The sequence below is a fragment of the Octodon degus genome, unplaced genomic scaffold (genome assembly GCF_000260255.1).
Source record: "Octodon degus isolate 3935 unplaced genomic scaffold, OctDeg1.0 scaffold00004, whole genome shotgun sequence".
Lineage (NCBI taxonomy): Eukaryota > Metazoa > Chordata > Mammalia > Rodentia > Octodontidae > Octodon > Octodon degus.
The window spans coordinates 19,530,006-19,547,240 of NW_004524580.1; the positions used below are offsets into that span (position 1 = coordinate 19,530,006).

Consider the following 17,235-nt stretch of genomic DNA (forward strand, 5'->3'; position numbering starts at 1 on the left):
CATCTTGTACAGCAATTAACCACTAAGAAGAATATATGCAGTGTATTATTTGTTGAAAAATAAAAAAATAAATAAATAAAAATAAAATAAAAAGAATATTTTAGGGGAGCTAGGGAGAGGGCTTAGTGGAATAAGTGCTTAGGCCTGACCATATAGCTCAACAGAATAAAGTGCCTGCTTAAGCAGAGCACAGTGGCTAGGCTCTGATCCCTGGTATAGCATGCCAGCCTCAGGCTCCAGGGAGCACTGAGACTGCGATTAAGACTAGGCGTGGTGGTATGTGCCTGTAATCCCAGCACTTGTGAGGCTGAAAACAGGAGTCTATGTAGTGAGACCCTGTAGACTCCGCAGTCCCTGTACTAAATACATTAAAAAAAATTTTTAGAACTCTCTTGTTTCCAGGTCAGAAGGGCTTTTCACATCATTTATCTACTGTCATCATTCTTTCCTTATGGAAAAGATCAAGTAATGAACTCAATCTCAAGAAAAATTGACTCCTTTGCTGGACATCTTTGAAAAACTAGATTTGCCCCTATCTACGAAGAGTAAATTTCAAGAACCACAGTGAATACCTGACCCACATAATAGCCAGCCATACATACCCTGGGTTTTGACTATACATGTATACCTCTGATAAAGTTTAATTTATAAAATTAGTCACAGTAAAAAACTTATAAAAAGTAATAATAAAAACAATTACAGTGTACCTCCATAAATTTGCAGTTTAGAGGTCATGGTCTCCGTTGTTGACACATTTTCCTCAGAACCTAGCTAATAATTGTTTGAGGAAACCCCACATTTCAGGAAAACTGTAAATATCCTCTGTAATTAGGTTTTGGCAGGAGGTTTGTAAGTAACCAATCAAGAGCGATGATATTCAGTCCTTCTTGATGCTGATTGGCTCCTGCCCTGCACTGCATCCCTGACAGATGCACCAGCATTGTTGTATCATAATGGCTCAGGTGTTCTAGATGTTGCTCTTCTCAAAGCCCTAGGACTCCTGTAGTGCAGGCAAAACACGCTGGATCTCTATGCCTTAATACACTATTCATTAAATTTAATGAAGTATCTACAGAATACTGCATATTTATGGTTTAAACTATAAAAATAGACATGCAGGACTTGGGACATAGCTCAGTAGAATAAGTGCTTGCCTGGCAAGTGCAAGGTCCTGAGTTCAATCCTCACTACCACAAGAAAAAAAAAAAAAAACATGCAAAGGCATTTTTCTGATGATATCTGAAATTCATGAATTTTTCACAATTGGCAGGTGCTCTATGCGAATGTAACCCCACAACTTGTGGAGCTCCTGTGTATAACAATATATCATAATGGGGGTATGTGAATGTGGTATCTCATAAGACATCTTTCTGTGCCATTCATATCCATCTTTCTCAATGATACAAAATGATTTTACGCCCACAGGACACAGGATAGGATGAAGGGTAAGGAGGTGTACATCTGTTACGCAAGCAGCATGAATCCACTACATCATGGATCCCTTGGCCACAGGCACTGTGACACTGCTGTGCTGACAGACCTGCCCATTCAGGTGGCTCTGAGCAGTTCACGTAAGGAAGAGCACATGATTCCGATGTGCAGGGTAAGGAGTTGATCTGTATTCCATGTGGACTGAGCCAGATAGTGGAAATTTCTTTTAAAATTACATATTTTACATTTACAAAATTTTTACTTTAATACTTTTAGACTACACTGCACCATACGTAACTGAAAATGTTGAAAATAGAACTATTGAAAAAGTGAGGAACAACTACATTAGAAAATCTGCCTGTACCTAAAATGAAATATAGCATCTTGCCTTAAGTTTTATTCTTCAGTTTGAAGCTTCCTGAAATGTTTCCACCTAACAAACTTTTAAGTACTTCATGTTATTCTTTGTCTCACCATATATTCCTTTTTCCAATTCTACATATATCAAATAAACCTAGGTTTAATGATAAAATTATTTCTAATGTATTTTTCATAGTTATATTTACGTACATTGAGATATTTTTAAAAAATACTTTTCTTTGGAATGCTAATTAATTTGATTACTTGCCTTCAGGTAACATTTGTAAAAAATACTAAAATGTAAAGATTTGTTCTCCTTTACATCCAAATTAGTTCTGGCAGGAAAATATATAATACCACACATTGTTATTTTTTTCTGAGAAATCACAATATAAAAGGCCACACATTTTGAGGATCTTTGCACTAATCTGTTAACCTTGTTTAATTTTTTGATCCTAAGAGTGTATAATCCTATATTTAGTAAAGTAGATCAAATTTTATAGGATTTGTTGAGAACACTCTTTGGAAAACATAAAAAATGGCATGAATTAGTCTCTCTGGAATATTTATTGTTGATAGTGCATATCTTACAAAAGTAGAAGGTTAAAATATATTTTATTGCATAATGATACACTGGGTTACTTTTTAACTCATGAGAAACAGATATGTAAAATAAGAATACAATATTATCCTGTGTTTACAGGAATAAGAAAAAGGAAGATAGATAAAAACATGTTTGCATATATTCATGCTAGAAAAATACAAACAATTGTTAGTATGTCACTTTTTATTATTATACGTACCTAAATGGAACATTAGAGTAATTGTCTCAAAACACATGTTTTATTTGATTTGTTAAAAAGCCTTTAGTCCTATTATTTATAAAATCCAAAAATCATGAATAAAATAAGAATTGAGTAATTCGCATTCTAAATGTTAAACGTGAGACTGGGAGTGGTAGTGCACACCTGAAATCCGAGTTTGGGAGTTTGAAAAATAGGAGGATCACTATGAGTCCAATATGTGTAGTGAGACCTCATAGACCCTGTACTAAAATACATTAAAAAAATGAGGACTCTATGAGAAATGCTTTATAATAACTGTAAAATTTAGACTATCATTGAAAATACAGATATATATATATATATATATATATGAAACAGCTATAGAAAAATAGTGAATTTTAGATGTTTTCTGCTTTGTTATTCAGTAAAAAAGGACAAGAAATCTCTTCCTGTAAAGTATTTGCATCATTATACACTCATTTTTGAATGAAATGCCAAAATTTCATGCGCAATATCCATTCAGCAATCTGTCTTTGTTTCATCATAATCCCAAGAAAAAAATTTCGTTTGCCTCCAATCTCCCTACATCTTCTTTGAGTCTTACATTTCTATTGTAAATATAGCACCTATGTAATTAATTCTGAACATACAATTATATGCTTCTCATTTTCACAATGAAAATGAATTACTTGGTATTCATCAGCTACAAAAGAAACAGCTATCTTTGAGTTGATAAATTATCTTAACTCTGTGTCTGATGTATTAATTGAGAAGCAAATTAATGTATGTTGTACTGTACGCCACTGGCATAAGTACTAAAGCAGTTTTGTATGGAAACATAAAAGCTGCACAGATGAAAATGGTGGCCAAGAGCAGCTGGAAATTTTAGCTCATTTAAAAGCTAATTCTGGAATGGCTAAAGACATCCTTAAATGATGACGGCTTGAAGGAGCTTGAAGCATGTCATTAAGTCCATTGGGATTGGTGGTTTAATTTCATTTCCATCCAGTCGGAGGTAACTCAGTTGAGGTCCGTGGATGAAGACATCTTGGTCTGCCCGCAGTGTGATAGGAGTAGGACATATCCTGGAGACATTCACACCTATGGAGCCAAAGACAGAATAAATGATTAATCAGGATGCAAGAGAGAGTAGAGGCTAAGAGTGCAGAGTCTGCCACAGCAGCCCTAAGGAAGTTCTAGTGGCAGGAAGAATAAAAGTGGCAGAGAAATTGGCCACCTTCTGTAAAGCAATGATTGTGGGCACCTGTTTTACCAAAATAATCTGGTAAAAGTGTGTAAGAGATGCACAGTCATTTCACTCTATGGTCTGCTATGCTTATTATAGAATACTAGAAAGAAAACACTGGTAAGAACTGTACTGTGAACAAAGGTATACGGGACATACAATCTTTCCTGGAAGATCACCGGTGTGATAAAACATGTTAAAAGTGCTGAAGTATGAGTTAGAGATGGATACAACTGTTCACACCTGGCTCAGCAAAACTGGACGGGTGTAGTATTGAAGGAATGGTTACATGAAAGGATGGATGGGGAAAATCAATCTGATTAAGAGTCCAGCGTAAGAATCAAAGACTCGAAGCCAGGGATTATCCCATCAAACTTTTCATATGGGTAGGACTGGAGAAATCGTGCCACTTGCCCTGGATCAGAACCCATAGCATCATCATCTATATTGAGGCTTAGGATCATCTTCTAGATGGATTATGTGTTAAAGTGGCAAACTTCAAATATACAGCTGCTGGTCTCAACCATGAATCCATATACTGTACTGTTTTTAATTTTTTTAACCTGTTATTTATTTATTTTTGCACAGGGTCTTGCTACACAGCTCAGACTCGTAGTGATCCTCCTGTCTCAGCCTTCCCAGGGCTGGGGTTATAGGAGTGCACCACCATACTTAGTCTCGGTGGCCAGCTCAGCATACCCCAGGCTGTGAGGTGGCACGGCATGTGGTACCAGGGATCAAAACCAGGTCCTTGTGTTTGCCAGACAGGCACTTAGACAGCTGAGCTATCTCCCCAGCCCTGTACTGCCTTTAGATTCATTCCTATAGCTGATTTGAGCAAAAACTGTTTGTTACTGAGACCCATCTAAGTGGCAGTGCCTCTCCTCTCTGTCCTTTCGATACTTATACATTCATTTGCTTTGAAAGGCTTTATGCTTACTGTTTGCTTTGAACTTGAACTTGAGGCTGTTTTATGAATTTAACTTAATAAAACACTCGTGAAGTTGTGATTTTAAAGTTTTCTCTCATATATTTTCATTTGATAATTACACAGACTTTATCATGCAATATCATCCCTCCACCTGGGTATGATGGGAACAGCCTCATCTTTTTCTTGCTACATGGAATCCACTCAGCCCAATGGAGGGCATCATCCATTCAGGGATGATCTCATATCTTTACCACCATCTCACCTCAAAGCTGTTGTATGTATAAATATGTAGAATATGAGAAACGATAGTCTCAATTTAATTGTTTTCCATGAATTAATAATGATATTTCTCAGAGAATACCATGAAGTAAGTTACTTGAATGGACAAAATATGTAACAAGGCCAGCCAAATAGCTCAGCGGAGTAAAGCACGTACAAGCAGGCCCAGGGACCGGGGGTTCGATCCCTGGGCCTGCTGTGCCAGCCCCACCCCAGGGCATGCTGAGACTGCAATTGAGACTGGGTGTGTTGGCACTCTCTTTAATCCCAGCTCTTGGGAGGCAGTAAACAGATGGATCACTACAAGTTCGATCTAATAGTGAGACCCTGAACACCCTGCAGACCCTTCCCTGAAATATGAAATAAAATTAAGAAATTTTTTTAAAGTAACAAACTTTTAAGGTCCTTAAAATATTTAGAAGAAATGACTATTTCAATCATATGCTATTTCAACCTGAGGACTCTTTGTATAAAATTTATTTAAAATACATAAACATTTATTAACCACTTGGTCACGTGACAAGAAGAGCTAAGAGTATTTCACAAGGTATTATAACACATTGTGTTATAATTATAAGGCAAAAATTACAGTTGGGGACATTTTACTGTACATTTACTTCTTTGTAATATAGAAATAATCACATTTTGCACCTCTATTAAAAAACAAGTAAGTGAATTTTTAATCAATATCATTACTTTTCTGCTTTTATCAATTATTTTTAAATTCTTAAATTCAATGGGATTGATAAAAAGATATGTTTATGAGATGAGTAGAAATTTTAGTTTATTTTACTTAAATTGAGAAGCTCTAATCTCATGTTCTGGCAGCAGCTGTCTTTCTAGCTGAGCTTTAGTTTCTCCATTGTGGAAATTTGTAATGATATCATCCAAGGTTCTTGCAAGAGTTAGTATTTCCAAACTCATGAACCCACAGCATTAACACTCATGAAATTAAATAGTTAGGCCTCTACTCAGATCAATTGAGTCAAAAACCACTTGCAGTTTGGTGGAACAATCTAAGTTTTATAAGCCTTCCTGGTGATTCTAATCAACTCAGATAAGAAATAGCTGCAAAATAGAAAGGTCTAAGCTGACACTGTGGAACAGTCTCCCTAAAATACGGGTGGAGGAAGAACAGAGTGCTCTACTTGCTAACTTCTTTGAATAGGCTCTCTCGCTCCTAGATGTGCACATGCTCAATTTGCCTAGGAGGGTGGAATTTCCAGTTCACAAATAGGACTCTGAAATCACTTGGAGTTAACCTCCCACCGGAGCTGTCTTTAGGTCTTCGCTGTCAGATGATAAATGGACCTGTAAAAGCACAGAACACTCATCATGAAAAATATCTATACACAGTACTTAAGTGTTGGCTAGTGACCATTGTACTACTTGGTTCAGATTTTTCTGTGAACAATGTCTTTTGTCAGTTGGATCTTTTGTTTTTGACTACAGGATTAAACACTAGACTTCTTTACCATGGACAAATAACTGCCATGGGAGCAAGAAGTCTTCAATTTAATTCCTGGATGTGGCACTCAACTATGTTATTATAAAAATGTTGACTAGTCAAGCAGTATCCAGTGGCACAATAGTGTGTTCTTATAAATCATATATTTGCATGATTATTTGGTTATAGGAAACTTTGGTGCATTAAAACCGAGAAGCAGTATCTTCTGACAATTGTCTGTGTAATTTCTTTAGGCCACTTTGGTTGACTGTCACTTTAAGAATGTACTGTCTGAAGGTGCAGAGGGGCAAGCACCCCAAGAGTATGTTCCTAAAGGGCTTGTATTAGCGTTGAATATGCAAGGCTGCATCAGGGGCCCTATGGAGGGACCAAGATAAGTGTTCATTTTTACACCAGATGCAGCCTGACCTGGGACATGACTCCGAAGAGGTCAAGTGTATTTCTGATGTGTTCAGTCTTTAATTTCTCTATCCACTTCTTCCCTTATGATAACTTCTCTTCCAAGAACTTTGCACTCATCTCTCATTCTTGTATCAGAAGCTCTTTTCAGGAAAGGAGAAGGTATCCTAAAAGACTCCAGGACTTACCAGTACCCAAGGACATTTAACTTCATTACAGTCAAGTAAAGCCATGGACTGCTGTAGTCATGCTCCGTGCATGATTCCAAGGGAAAGGGCGAGAGCCTCACCTAAGATCTTGTTAGAAATGGACATTTTCAAGACAGGTACTCTGGCCTGGAGCCACAAATCCGTGCACAGGAAAGTTTCAGAAACCCTACTGAGAGGAGCTTAATCAGAGACTCTAATTAGGGATTTTTCAGACATACACAGACCAATAATATTCAGGCCTCAGTTGCTTCCTAAAAACTCTTAAATGATGTTATATTTATACCAAAACATGAAGTTGCTGATTTCCAACACACTTTCTTAAACTGATCTTCCTACCAAGACAGACACAGCAGAATCTACATGGCTCAAAATAAGACAAACATTTCTGCAGTCGACACTGGATCTCTGTACATTACTAAGGTCCACTTTCAGACTTTAATTCGAAGGTTTGGACCTAATTTATCAAGGCTGCAAACTGAAAAAATAGTAATAAAATGTGTTCCCAGTGAAGGACATGTTAGAAGAGGACAATGCAACTTCCATCCTTAATAAAGATGTAGGTAAATGCCAGAAAGAAAGAGCTTGGCCTCTCAGACAGTGATGTTTACTTACTTTGAATTTTGTTATGATCAAGGTGCAGGTGCTGCAGGCGGGCACTGATTCGGGGAAACTTTGTGAGCCGATTGTGAGAGAGTTGCAGGTCTAGAATTGAGGACACATCAAAACCTCTTGACGGAAGGCCTGTATCTGATATCTTGTTGTGATTTAGCCTCAGGAAGGCCACTTTTGGAATGACGTTGAAATAGTTTTCTGGTATCCCTTCGATGGAATTGTTATCCAGGAACAGCTGCATTGTATTGGCTGGCAGTCGGGGCGGCATGCTCCTCAGAGCATTCTTGGCCATATTTAGCTGCATGAGGTTCTTGAGGCCCTTAAAGGTGTCTCTTTGAAAGGCGCTGTCCAGTAGTTTATTGTGTTGTAGATCAAGAAGTGTCAGATTTTCCAGATTGCTGAAGGTCCCTTGAGGAATTCTGGACACCTTGTTTCTAGCTAACTGTAACTGCTCTAAACTTCTTGGCAGGGGCGAAGGCACTTCCTCTAGTTCATTATCTTCCAGAAATAGAAAAAGCAGCTTCTTCAGCTGACTCAGGGCCCCCTTTTCAATTCCATAGTTGGTGATTTTGTTCTTGTTTAGGTTGATCCATCGAAGCTGGGTAGCATTCACAAATGGTTTCTCGGGGATGGTTTCTATCAGGTTGTTTTCAAGGTAGAGGTACCAGATTCTTGAAGGGATAACAGGGATTTCTTTGAGACCTCGATTTTCACAGTATAAAGCTGTAGGGAAGCTGGGAGGGCAGAAACATTCCCTGGGACAACTGAAGTCATGAGAAGACCAGTCCTCTGTCTCATACCCATCATAGAGCTGTCTCACGCTTTGAGTCCACGCACTGTGTGTTATGAATAACACCCAGACGAGGAAAAAGATTGTGGCTGCCATTAGACTGCCTATAGAACAAGAGATACTGCTATTAGATATATAAGATCTTGACTCTTAGGTAAGTGTATGCAGCAGGGTGGTCAGTGGACATTTCTTCTTCAGCAGAGAGGTGAAAATGTTCTCCTTTCACTCACAGATATCAATTAATAAAAATGTATTTAGTACGCACCATGTGCAAAACATTTTACAAACTTCAGAACTAATTCAACTAGTCGCTTTCTGGTTTTTACCCAATCACGATGAAAGCTGAGAAATGGAAAATACATTTCAGCAGATCTAAGTGCTTTTCCATTTCAAGCTGCTTAATTCAAGGGACTTAATTGAAACCAGTAGTTGAATATAGGAGCACAAAAATAATCTTTTATTAATTGAAGTAGAGGAACTATGTTGTTCCTCAGAGATAGGCACATGCTTTTTCTCTTACTTTTAAATGAGCAAACCATCTGGAGGAGATTTCCCAGGTTCTTTGGCCCTTCAGCCAAAGAAACGAGGAGATCAGGGAACACTGCAGTTTATTTTGTGAAGGAAGGTTCTAGGAGCTGAAGAAAAGCGTATAATTAAACTCTTCTGTTATTGAAGCTCTCAGGTAAGTTTGACTTTGATGAGAAAAAGACTTGTTAATGACAGAATCAAGCTACTCAGTCAACAAATTGATGTTTTTCTTATGTAATTACTCATATATATATCATATATATGTCATATAATAACCTTCTGCCAATGCATACACACATACATAGCGATATGAAAAAGACAGCTTACTACACAGAGATACACATATTACTTAAGTAAGTGTGGGGCATATCTATTTAGTCATTCTTATACTTCATGAGAAGCAAGACAAAACAAAATAAATTTAGGATATAGATAGAAAATTCTTCTTGTATTAATATTTTCTGTATGTATAATATTAATAACAGGTTAATATTATTGGCATGTGATATATTCAAAAGCCATAAACCCTTCACAGTGCATTTCATCAGACATTATAGTTAGAACTATTTCAAGTGAAAATTATACATATGCACATAATATACATACATATGTTTAAAATGTATTTATATATGACATAAGCATGTAAAAATCAGCATGTTAATCAAAGTGCATCTAGTTTCAGTAGTTGTCACTAAGGAGAGACTAAATTATACAGATTCCCAGGGAGGAAGATAAGCAGACATTTGTGAAGTGCTGATCTTTGAGTTTTGCTATTAAATCTCATAATGACAAGTGCAGAGTTGCTTTTGCAAGCTGTCAACTTTCCTACGACTGCAGAATGCTGATCTGGCCATCTTCCAGCAAAGTCTCATTAATTTTCTTTTCTTTTTAGCATAAGGATTTGCTTTAGATCTCAAAGTTATAAGTTTATATCAGAACTCTAAGTTATTAGCTTTAAGAGTTTTAAAAAATGCAAAATAGTTTACCTTGCCTTCCAGGAATGTACCGTTGAGTCCTGCGTGTGAGTCTGCAGTTTGCTAAAAGTCAGTTGAGAAAAAAAAAACAAAACAAAACAATTGAGTTGGTTTTACTTGACGCTGTTAAGTCTTCCACAAGAAAAAGCCAAACCTATTCTGTCCAGTCCCCAAGAACACCTTTTGATGTCTTGTTCTCACTCTGCCAGGGCTTCCGAGAAAACAGCTTACCTCAGACCTTTTGGATGGTCCTCTCCCTTTTCTATTGGTCACTGCTTGTTCCCAGTAGTGGACTGAACCAGGCACCACTGCTGTGCTTGGAGGAATCCTCTGTAATATAAGGGCACCAGTGGCTCCAACTGGGACTCCTCCCGTGAATACAACAGCTTGGTACCCAGGCAGCCCTGCAAAGGAAAGTCTTTCTTTAATTTCCAGAGAGCAGAAAAGCATTCAGGACAATTTCCACTCCAGATTCACAGTTACAAAGATGTGGTCATGGACGAATGTATAGATCTGATCCAACAGCAGGCAACTGAAGGCAGTTTCCATTTCAACTACAAAAAATAAATGTTTCTCTGGGTGATCTTCTTTAATAAACAAGCACATGCAAGGCAATAAAGGCCAATACTCTATGTATATGGCCATATTTTATTTGTTTCAAATATCAAGCAGATGGTGAAATGTATTTGATTAAGGAAAAAGAGAGAAATATATATTTGAAAAATTTAAAACTCTTATCTTAAGAACCCATGTCCAATTTTGGCACTCATCTGGTAATATACTATGTGTTATAGAAGTAAATTTTTGTATTTTTATGTACTACACTTCTAGCAATTTATTAAATTTCTTACTAACATGAAATGAATTTTACTTATAACAACACACATGCTTTATATTTAGTGTCTTATAAGGCATTCTGGTGCATTGCTTTTTTTTTTAACACATGTCTGAGAAAGTATGTATTCCATTTCTTATATTTGAGAAAAAAAATTGCTATGCCTGTTAAGGAAAGATGCACACAAAATATACTTTTTCAGACAGTGTGTTCTTGATTGTAATAATTTTGTTTTTCAAAATATATCTTATGTTAAGATTAGGGAGGTCAATATAAATGACTCCCCCAGTAAGTCACAAAAAATGCTGTCACAGAGTGTAATGCAGGAGAGAAAGTTCTGGACCTAAAGGACCTCTGTCAGAGACAACTTATTTTCTAGCCCTTACCAGAGACAGACAAATAAGAGCTTACATTTGTTGTCTGTGATAATAACAACCCAGTGCTTCACAGAGTCAGCGCTAGTTTGTTGTGAATGATGATGGAAATATTACCTTCTCTTTGTGACTAGCACTATACTCTCAGAAAACACATTCATGCCAAAGGGCTTTTATAGACTGACATCTGGTTCACACATAGCTCTTCATAGCCTTCAGTTGCACTCATATTTTGAGAAAGCAGCCAGTGTTACTGGCTTTCTCATAGGAATTACCTCTTCTCTCCACTGCATTTTTTCCTTTCTCCCTTTCCCCTGGGATATAAACAACAGATGATCTTCAGATCCACAGTCCCTTCTACTCTCTGATTTCTTACTTTTCTCTGTTAACCAAGTTGATTTTTACCATTTCTTAATTGTATTACACAAGTGTTGCTGCATGTTCATTGTGAAAAAATTAGATTACTACACTCGCTGCCTCCAATCTCATTCCTATTGACAGTTCCACCCGACGCACCACTCATCAAAATGTAGCTTCCCATTCTGTTGCTTTCCTAAAATTGCTTAGACAAACATCCGCAATGATCTTTATGTGCACAAATCTACTTGAACTGTACTCTTTGCTACTATGGACCCACTTCATTTATTAAATGTTCCCATTTTTCTTTTTCCTTTTTAAAAACATTTTCTTTTAGTACAAGGACTACAGAGTCTAACTACACAGATCAGACTCATAGTAATCCTCCTGTTTTCAGCCTCCTGAGCACTGGGATTGCAGGCGCGCACCACCATGCCCATTCCCATTCACCATCTCAGCCCACCCTGGGGATGGAGCTGGCGCTGCACGCTGGGGATCAAACCTTGGTCATTCTGCCTGGCTAAGCAGGAGTTTTAGTCCCCTGAGCTATCTGACTGGCCCCTCCCCTTATGTTTTTCTAATATATTTTCTTCTAGACTTTTGTACCCTTCTCTGGTGACTTCTCTTTGTCTCTTAAGCTTTCTTTTCCCTCTTTCTAACGTTTTATTTAAAAATAAGAATAGAATTATTTTTTCTAATGGTGTTTGTAAGTAGGATCACAAGTCTGCATCTTGTACAGCAATTAACCACTAAGAAGAATATATGCAGTGTATTATTTGTTGAAACTGTACTTTCGATTTGATTTGAAACTGTCTAATTGCTATATGTTTATCAATAAAACTTTGAAAAGAAAAAAAATAAAAAAATAAAAATAAGTGCTTGCTACCATCTGGAGCTCTTTGAGCTTCTGTCTTTTGTACTTTTCTCGCCCTCTACACATTTCATGTATGATTATATGGCTTGAATTGTACTCTGTCAAGAAGCCTTCTGAATCCACATCTCCAAGCAAGCCTCAAAACAGGCTCTGAACACTACTGTATGTTCATCGATCTGCTTCCTAGATACCTGTCACGCACTTCAAAGCCACACACTCAAAATGGGATTCATTATGTCCCATTAGGTCGAACTGCCTTTGTCACCTTATATTTTTGAGTGATACCATATCTGTATTCAGGTTTTCAAAACAGAAATCTGGAAATCATTGTGGACTCATCCTCTCATTTTCTGCACATATGGTAGCAATTACATTTCAAGGATGCTGGGAGTCACGACATAACTAAAAATGACCTTCCACAACACTCCCCAGCTTTGGGCACCAGGGGTTCCAGGACAAGAAGATAGCTGTTTTCTACTATTAGGATAATCTTTTGATTTTCCTACAAAGATCTAATTTGCCTTCTTTTGACTATTGATTCCTAGATCATGGCATTCCAGGCATCTCTTCTCTCGAACTGCTTCAATTGATGTTTCACTCATGGAAGCTATGACAAGAGTTTATAAAAGACCGAGCAGTGTTAGATCAGATTACAGAGAGAGAAAAGAAGCCTGGACTGAGGCATATGTCATTGACATTTCTCTTATTACAGGTTGATATTAGAAGTAGATCAGGCTTTTTACATAGTAATTATTTGTTAAGTGTTTATTGAATGAAAAAAAAAAGAAATAAATACTTAAGGCATATGTATCACATGCCATTCATGGTTTTTCAAAAAGAATTTTTATGTAAGTAGGAAAATAGTGATGACTTTCAGGTATATGGTTTAAATAGGTGCTTTCCTTCTGCACCTTGCTAGTTGTTTGGCCTGAAAATTTCAATACCCTCATGATTGTATATCTACCCATAATGCACTGCCCTGGTTACTGTGCAATTGTTTAAAGATCAAGTGAAATGAGAAAGGCAAACATCTGTCCAAGTCTCTAACTATTTCATACTGAAAAATGGTAAAGAGCAAGGAAGACTTACAATTCATGCATTCAGTCTGTCTGTTTTTGCTTCTGAGGATAGTTAACACCAGAATCTTGTTTCTAACAGAGGGTAAGAAGGTGAAATTTGACTTTCCTGGCTACCTGTCAGAAGTCCCTTTAAGAGAGGTAAAGTTGTTATTATGGTTATTTAAAACTACTTTATTCCTTTCGGCATTTTTAAATATTTTATTTTGGCTCATATGGATTCTATGAAAAGGGAAGCCCTTCTCTAAACTATCTTGTACCAGGGTATTTGACTCATTACATTCCTGAAGGTCACTAGTATTTCAAATGAGAAGGCAATATGTAATGTGATGTAAGCTATGAAACTCATGGATTCGTGATTGGTTGGTGTGTGTGTGTGTGTGTGTGTGTGTGTGTGTGTGTGTGTGTGTATATCAGGCGTGCACTAGAAATCCTCAGTTGAAGGGCTTGGGTGTCTCCAGGCAGGATCTTGTTTACCTATTTGATTGTATGTTTGATAGGAATGATTTTTTTCCTTGTCAGAAAAGTTCTGGATTAACTTAACTATGTCAAGTGGTCAAACAATATAAAAGGGATTCACTAACATGTATAACTTACACTCATAAAAATAATTTAAAATTTTGTCAAGGTAATATATGTAAAATACTACAGGGATGCATTTGAAAGGTAAAAAGACATAAAAAAAAATGACCATGAAGACAATGTTAGTGATCTCAATCCTATCAGTATGAGCTGCACTCTCAAAAATCCGTTATTTTTATTCTATCTCAGATTTATTTTAGTATTTAATATTCTTGCTGGTAGCTTTGATTCATCAATTTTGAATATCTATTTCCTTGTTAGATAAGAATTGATCATGGTTGTCCAGTCTTCTTCTTTACCTGGCCGATATCTAAAATTTCCCATAAACTTTTATTAAATAAATAAGGGAAATTTGGCTTGAAACTGTCTCATTGCTATTTGTTTCTCAATAAAATTATGGAAAAAATAAATAAGGGAAGATTTATATAGAACTCCAAGAACTATGAAGCAACTGAAATATCTCATTAAAGAATTAGATAATTAAGGGCTGGCCAAATAGCTCAGCGGATTAAGGCATCTGCAAGCAGACACAAGGACCAGAGTTCTATCCTCAGGCCTGCCGTGTCCGCTCTGCCCCTGGGGCATGCTGAAACAGCAATTGAGACTGGGCGTGGTGGTGTGCGCGTGCAATCCCAGCTCTTGGGAGGCTATAAACTGGCAGATCACTGTGAGTCTGATCTAGTAGTGAGACCCTGAACCCACTGTAGACCTTTCCCTAAAATAAAAATAAAAAAACCAACAACAACCAAAAAAACTAGATATCTGCCAAATTAGCTTATGTTGATGAGGAAACAAAGAGTAAATTTCATTGATGCAGAAGAATAAAACTTTCTAAAGGAAATACCTTCCAGGTGGGATAAGTCAGTGAAACTCCTATATCTAATTTCATTTTAAACAATTTTCATAAAATTCTCAATGTCTTAAAACATTACTGAGTTATTCTTACATCAGTGTTGCAAGAAGGCATAACTGTGCAGATCTCACTGGTGGCAAATGATGTAGCATGTTGCATACGGAGCACTTTTCCCATTAGTAACAAACACAATTTACTGGCTGCCACATACAATGTTCAAGAGGAAAAGATTTCTTTGGTTCACAGTTTCAGAAGTGTCAGTCCATGACTGGCTGACTCCCAGGCAGAAACATCATGCCAAGGGACAGTGTACAGGCAGACTACTCAACTGCAGGCATCCTGAGAGAAACAGGGCAGGAGGAGCGCCAGAGAAGAAGAGGCCAGGAGCACGTACACTCCCTGCATCAGGCCCGGGGTGCACAGCCTCCAACTAGGCACCGTCTCCTAATGCCCCACGTGAGTAGAAACTCATGAAAATGATCACCACTCCAAGGATCAGTCCGGGCAAACAGATAATCAGTATTATCATACATACTGTATGTTGTACATTACTGTATACTATATACTGTACAGTGAATACAGTATAATGCATCTTCATTACAAGTATTCTTTATATGTTTTAGGCTTATCTATGTTGGTAACATTAACAAAAGTAAAGCACGCTGTCTCTACTAAAATACTATCTTTTTATGAAGTCTCTCGTAAAATACTACCTTTTTATATGCAATAAGGATGATAAAATTTTGCTTCCTGGGCCTGCAGTATGGGTGGCTGTATGCCTGGAATTTCTTTTCTTTGTGTCCTGCTTTACATTTCTTGTTACTTGTTCTATTCTTTCTTGCTTAACTCCATGTTGTTTGTGAAACATCCATGTTGGTACTTCCTGTTATGCAAGTACTTTTTATTTGCATTTCCTTTTGTGAATTTACATACTTAAAGTTATGTTATTCAACCCACCTACTTTATGTTTTGACAGTATAGAATAATATTTTGAAATAACATCTTCAAAGCTTTGGAAGCAGTTACAAAACACATTGTTTTATAATTTCTATAGTTGGGATTAGTAAGGTTGATGAGATTATATTTCAGTCTTCCCATTTAACCACTTTTCCTTCTAAAAATATTTAGGATTCACTTCTCCTCTTTAGCTTCTGAGATTTTGTTACAAGTCACCTTGTGTTCCCCCCTTATATATTCCTCACTTAAAGAATGCTTCCAACTTGGAAGTTCATATCCAGGTAGTTCATCTGGGTATTTCCACACTTTAATTTCCTAAAATCCAGTGAGACCCTGGATTATATTGTGTAATTCTCTAATTTATTTTTTATAATTCTTTTCTCAAAAGTTTGGGTACCTTTTGACACAATTTCTTAAGCCATATCTTCTAATCTCTAACATTTCCTATGTCATATATGACACCTTTACTGTGAGAACTTCTTTAATTTTTCCTTTTATACATCTTTGTGTATGTATAATAATTAGATTTTCTTTTCTTTTCTTTTCTTTTTCTTGGTCAGGTTCTCACTATGCATGCAGCTCGGACTTGTAGTGATCCTTTTGTTTTCAGCCTCACCAGCACTGGGATTACTTCAGCCTCACCAGCACTGGGATTACAGGTGTGCACCACCACACCTGGCCTCCTTCACCGGCTCAGCATGCCAGGGCGTGGGACCGGTGCAGTACGTGGTGCCAGAGACAGAATCCTGGTCACCGTGATTGCCTAAGAATGTGCTTAGTCTGCTGAGCTATCTTGTCGGTCCTCTTTTTTTTTTAAATCAGGGTACGAATCATAAGTTTGTTAATGATGTGAGGGTTTTTTTCTTAGGTGCTTCCAATAATTTTAGCTTATGTCTTTGTATCATTTTTCTCCAGGATTGATTTTATGTCCAGAGAGGATTCATGCCACAGAGATTTTAGTCATGTATCACTTGGTGCTTTGCTGAACACATAGATTTGAGAAACCAAAAGGCCCAATGTATTAAAAATCTAGGAGACTCAGCAACATTTGTTAGCTTCCTTCTAAAATGACTGGGTATGATGCCTGATATTTTCCAGGGAGAACCAACTCCCAGTTCTATAACTGTAATTCTTTTGTGTGTGGCCATTCAAAAAATTACTTTTCTCCAGAAAACTATAAAATTCTTCCTCCTCCTCCTCCTCTTCTCAACCTCCTTGTCTCCTTTTTCTCCTTTTTCTTCCTTTCTATCTTCTACTTTTTCTTCTTTCCTTCTCTTTTCTCTCTTCCTCCTTTTCATGTAATACATAAATATGT

General features: G+C 37.1%; 1 protein-coding gene across 1 annotated transcript; it reads right to left on the bottom strand.

The window, feature by feature from the left end:
• Window positions 1-3,504: 3,504 nt before the first annotated feature.
• On the bottom strand, window positions 3,505-10,076 carry Kera (keratocan). The gene is made up of 3 exons (XM_004623783.2): window positions 10,025-10,076; window positions 7,721-8,614; window positions 3,505-3,677 (listed from the first exon to the last, which is right to left on the bottom strand). Exons 2-3 carry the CDS (start codon window positions 8,604-8,606, stop codon window positions 3,505-3,507), a joined length of 1,059 nt encoding a protein of 352 aa, XP_004623840.1. The 5' UTR covers window positions 8,607-8,614; window positions 10,025-10,076.
• Between the last annotated feature and the right edge of the window lie 7,159 nt (window positions 10,077-17,235).